The sequence below is a fragment of the Cryptomeria japonica genome, chromosome 3 (assembly GCF_030272615.1).
Source record: "Cryptomeria japonica chromosome 3, Sugi_1.0, whole genome shotgun sequence".
NCBI lineage: Eukaryota > Viridiplantae > Streptophyta > Pinopsida > Cupressales > Cupressaceae > Cryptomeria > Cryptomeria japonica.
This window is the reverse complement of record NC_081407.1, coordinates 840815254-840819952: the sequence shown is the minus strand read 5'-3', so window position 1 is coordinate 840819952 and position 4699 is coordinate 840815254. Positions and strand designations below refer to the sequence as shown.

General features: G+C 36.8%; 1 protein-coding gene across 1 annotated transcript; it reads left to right on the top strand.

Annotated features, from left to right (window-relative positions):
• Positions 1–1203: 1203 nt before the first annotated feature.
• On the top strand, positions 1204–2432 carry LOC131070033 (ferredoxin-thioredoxin reductase, variable chain). Its single transcript, XM_058005584.2, has one exon. The coding sequence runs from the start codon at positions 1613–1615 to the stop codon at positions 2072–2074; it is 462 nt and encodes a 153-aa protein (XP_057861567.2). The 5' UTR covers positions 1204–1612; the 3' UTR covers positions 2075–2432.
• The last annotated feature ends 2267 nt before the right edge of the window (positions 2433–4699 follow it).

The window sequence follows — 4699 nt, the reverse complement described above, 5'->3', positions numbered from 1 at the left end:
AGAGAAACATTCTAATAATCTTATGGAAGCCCTTGCTATTTTTGAGGCGGTGGAAAGAGGTTGCTCCCTTGGATGGAAAAAGGTCATATGTGAATCTGATTCATAGATTGCGATGGATATATTGAATGGGCAAAGGTTGGATGGTGTTAATTGACAATTAGCCTTGGTGGTTAAACAAATTTTGAATATGAGTTGCTCTCTAGAATCTGTTTCTTTCTATCATATTCCTAGAGACTAGAATAAAGTAACAAATTGTCTCGCTAACTGGGCCTCAGAGCATTTAGAGGGGTGAAATGTTAGGGACTAGGGACTCTTGTCCCTATAGTGTCCATAAAGGTTTGGAAAAGTTGGTTATAGAGGACATGTGTATGTAGCTGGTTTCTTCTTTGGGGATTTCCTAGGGGATCATTTCTCTCATTTGTTGGTTGTTCTTTAGTGGGCCTGTGGCCTTTTTCTTTGTAATCTTGCTTTGATTTGAATATTTTTCTATGCTTCTAGTTTTTGTGACAATATATTTTTTGACAATGGAGCATGACTACTATCAAGGAAATCAAAGATCTTCCTTTTGTCTATAGCAAGCCCCCAAAAGTGTTTTCAAATGCAAGTACAAGGTCATGTGAGCAAATCTCACAAGTCAAAAGCAATATATGACAAAATTGCAAAATTTAGACTCAACTTCATGGGCAACCTAGTCTTTAGAACAAGTCACAAGCATGGATCCACTTGAAACAAGATAAGTCACAAAATATCTATGTCATATTGTTCTAATCTCTATTATAGTACCATATCTATGTTCCTAATCTTCTATAACAATATATTAATCCATTAAACAAATCAAAAACAACATTGCATACATTCTCACCTCTTTTATTTTTCATTCTCAATAACTAGCATTTTTATATGTTATTTCACTCTTAACTTCTAAAAATTATCAATTTAATTCGAAGAAAATTAGACATTAATTAAAAATTCTGTTTAGTAAGCCCTAGCCTCAAAAAAAAATCTCAAACCAAAATATCTGGAATCCCTCAATAGTAAACTCGCCAGGGTTCAATCATCGATTACAACCCCACGTGCAAGGAAATCTCCTCCACTTCCACCATTACGAGTTGCCACTTCACATTGAATTAGATAATGTTGCAGTTCAGAAATTAATAATAATAATAATACTAATAATAATAATAATGAAAGAAGATATAGAAGACTAATGAAACTCTTATATCCATTGTTTTTTATTATGGTTCCTAATGTTTGGACCTTCAAGATAGAGCTACGTGTTTGGTGGGAGAAATCTTGCGGACCTTCCTACCTATTGTGAGTAAATTAGATCCGGTCGTTTTCATAGATTTGGCTCTCTCAGTGTAAGAACAAATTACAGCCTCTAAAATTTCATCCTCTCAAATTTCATCCCGCCTAATGCCTACCACACGCATCATCTTCCCTTCTTTTTGTTTCAACCACCATTACTTGATCCAGTTTTAAAGAATGTCAATTCTCATGCCTACAACTAATCTTTCTTGTGACTCTATCTAACAAAAACATAGTCAGGAAAAACTACTCAGACCTACTCATACCCAATCTAACTCCTGTTCCTGAAATCTGTAATCCAAAAATGGCACTCATTTGTGCCCCAAATCCATTGATTTTAAAATCCAACAAGCCGCAGGTCGCCAGATTTGGAGCACAAATCCGCCATGTGCCTACCTGTATCCCCTACCCATGTCATCGCAGTTTGCAGAACAAATTACCCACAGAAAGAATTAGAAGAAATAGAATTGTATGTGAAATCGCTCTGGAGGAAACAGTGGCATCAGTAGAAGACCTGGAACTCAAAGCTAAAGTGGGTGACAGGGTTAAAGTTAGAGGACCCTTGAAGGTATATCATATTCCTAAAACGCCAGAGTTCGATATTGGGGGCATGGAGGGTGAAGTCAAAGATTATGTGGGTGTCTGGAAAGGTAAGCATATTTCTGCCAATCTGCCTTACAAAGTACAGTTCACCATGGAAGTAGATGGGCGCTCTGTTAAATTTTTCACCCATTTGAAGGAGGACGAATTCGATGTGGTGACTTGATTGATCTTAAACTCCCTAAGAAATAAATACCCATTTGTAGAAAAGGAAAATTTCCATGAGCTGCGCACTTGGGCTGTGCAGGGACTGGTACTCCTCCCTCGTCTCCACAGATTGATCTGCCCTTGTAGTTTGCAGCAAGCCCCATATTATATCTCATCATGTGGAATTTGAAAGTTGGATCAAGTTAATTTACAGAAAAAATGGCGTTGCCCTAAAATGAGTGCCCATTTGTTCTTTTCTGGAAATCCTACATTATATTAGTTGGGATTATTTAGTGTCAATTTTCCAGAACTTGCCTGTATATTTTGGTTGTTACCCTCTTTGTCAGTACAAGTGCTTCTATTGTGTTTCTGCTGACGTTATGAATCATGATTATGTCTTCTTTTGCAAATGGGAAAATAGTTGCAAATGATGGGCGTTGCTTCTATATTATTTCTGCTGATGTGATAATTATTTTTCTCTTTGTAAATGGAAAAAGAGTAACTGACTGGTTGTAAAACTCTGCTGGAAAAACTAGTTTTTCTATTAACCCTGTTTTGTTTAATTTGGTAAATTCCTTGAATCCCTGGGAGGGGAGGCCATTTCGGAAGTTAGGCTATGACCAGAACTTATGCCGTGCTTGGATAACTCTCAGGCAGTTTACTGACGGACCACAGCCTTCAGGACTATATTAATCTTACGTTAGGTTAGCCTTTTATATAGAATATTTTTTCAGCATTCTATTTTAATTCTTTCTTTGCAGCTAGTATCTGTTTCACACATCATTTCTTCTCTGGATTGTAAGGAAGCACAAGCGGAAAAATGTTATCCAGTTTGAATGTATTTCATAGCTACTTATTCAAGTCAATGCCCAAACAAGTAGCGCAAACCCTATTCCTGGGTTTGTAGTGGTGAGGTTATTGAGCCTTTTCAATTCCCAGAGCTGGGGTCTTTTCTACTACACTTTGGTGTAATCCCCAGTCCAAAGGATCTTGCATACACGTCTGCTGCAGATTTTCAAAAACTGTGGCAGAACTCTTTGCATGTCTCGAGTAGCCAGGTTTTGAACTTAGATGGGTTATTATTATTAACGTGTGTGGTGCGCCACTCAGATCTGAGCACCAGATCAACACTATAATTAACTATAAAATTTATTAAAAAAAGAAAAAGAAAAAGAAAAACTTGTTTTTCTTGCAACAGTGGAACACAATTTTCAATTTTACTCTCTAAACACTTACAGATGTTGATTATACGTGAGATGATGCCTTTCCAAAATTCAAAAACTGACCAAAAATGTCCATGAATAATTAGAGAGTGGCACTATTGTGAGCCTACAGAGTGCATGCCAGAAGACATGCAGGTTTAATGTGTTGAAGATATAGCTACAATAGAGATTATCGGCTCCTTATTTATCTCGTCTAGTATCGACTCCTTAGCTTCCGTTCCTTCCTTGCCTTGTTTACTGTCGGTGACTCTTCATGTTGCAACAGCTGTTGGTGAAGGTGATGAGGCTGTCCTTGCAGAAGTAACTGCCCGTGTCTTTCCCTCTCCCTTCGTGTGACTCTTCACTGGAAATTCTGACATGTTATATTCATTATTCTTCTTTGTCTCGGTTTCTTATTCTTTGGCAGTTTTATATTTCGGCTTCTTCTTCCTTGTGATTGTGTCTGTCAGATCAGAGATATTGTGTATTCCTTCTGCTTACAGAGTTTCAGATATTTGAAAGTTTTGGTTTGTATTCAAGATGTATCAGCTGAGTTCATTTTTATGATTGATTCGTAGAGAATCAAACTCATATATTATTGTGATTGATAGTAATCTGAGACTATCATCAGTTGTATTCTTTTCTGAGATATAATAAAGTTCATTTTGAGTGGGCTGGGTTTTTCGCCCTCAGGTGGAGGGTTTTCCTAGGATAAGGGCATGTGTATTTGTGTTCCATTCTTTTTTTTCTGTTCTCAGATTTTCTATATTCTGGTTCAAGTTTTAACATGGTATTAGAGTGGGTCTAGAAGATCGATCCAGAACCAGAATTTTTAAGTTCTTTATTTCTTTCAATTGTTTGCCTAAGCCATTCATTATGGTGAACGGATTGTAAGTAGAAGATAGACTGGATGGTTAGTCAAATTTCTCTTCTTGGAAATTTAGAATTCTGATCACTCTAGAAGAGAATGATCTCCTTGACTATCATCAGTTGTATTCTTTTCTGAGATATAATAAAGTTCATTTTGAGTGGGCTGAGTTTTTCGCCCTCAGGTGGAGGGTTTTCCTAGGATAAGGGTGTGTGTATTTGTGTTCCATTCTTTTTTTTCTGTTCTCAGATTTTCTATATTATGGTTCAAGTTTTAACATGGTATCAGAGTGGGTCTAGAAGATCGATCCAGAACCAAAATTTTTAAGTTCTTTATTTCTTTCAGTTGTTTGCCTAAGCCATTCATTATGGTGAACGGATTGTAAGTAGAAGATAGACTGGATGGTTAGTCAAATTTCTCTTCTTGGAAATTTAGAATTCTGATCACTCTAGAAGAGAATGATCTCCTTGACTATGTCTCGAAAGATGTAGAAGAACCTTCTGCTGATGCAGAGAAAGTTCAATGGAGAAAGAACAAGACCATGGCTAAGAAAATTCTGATTGATTTTGTTAAG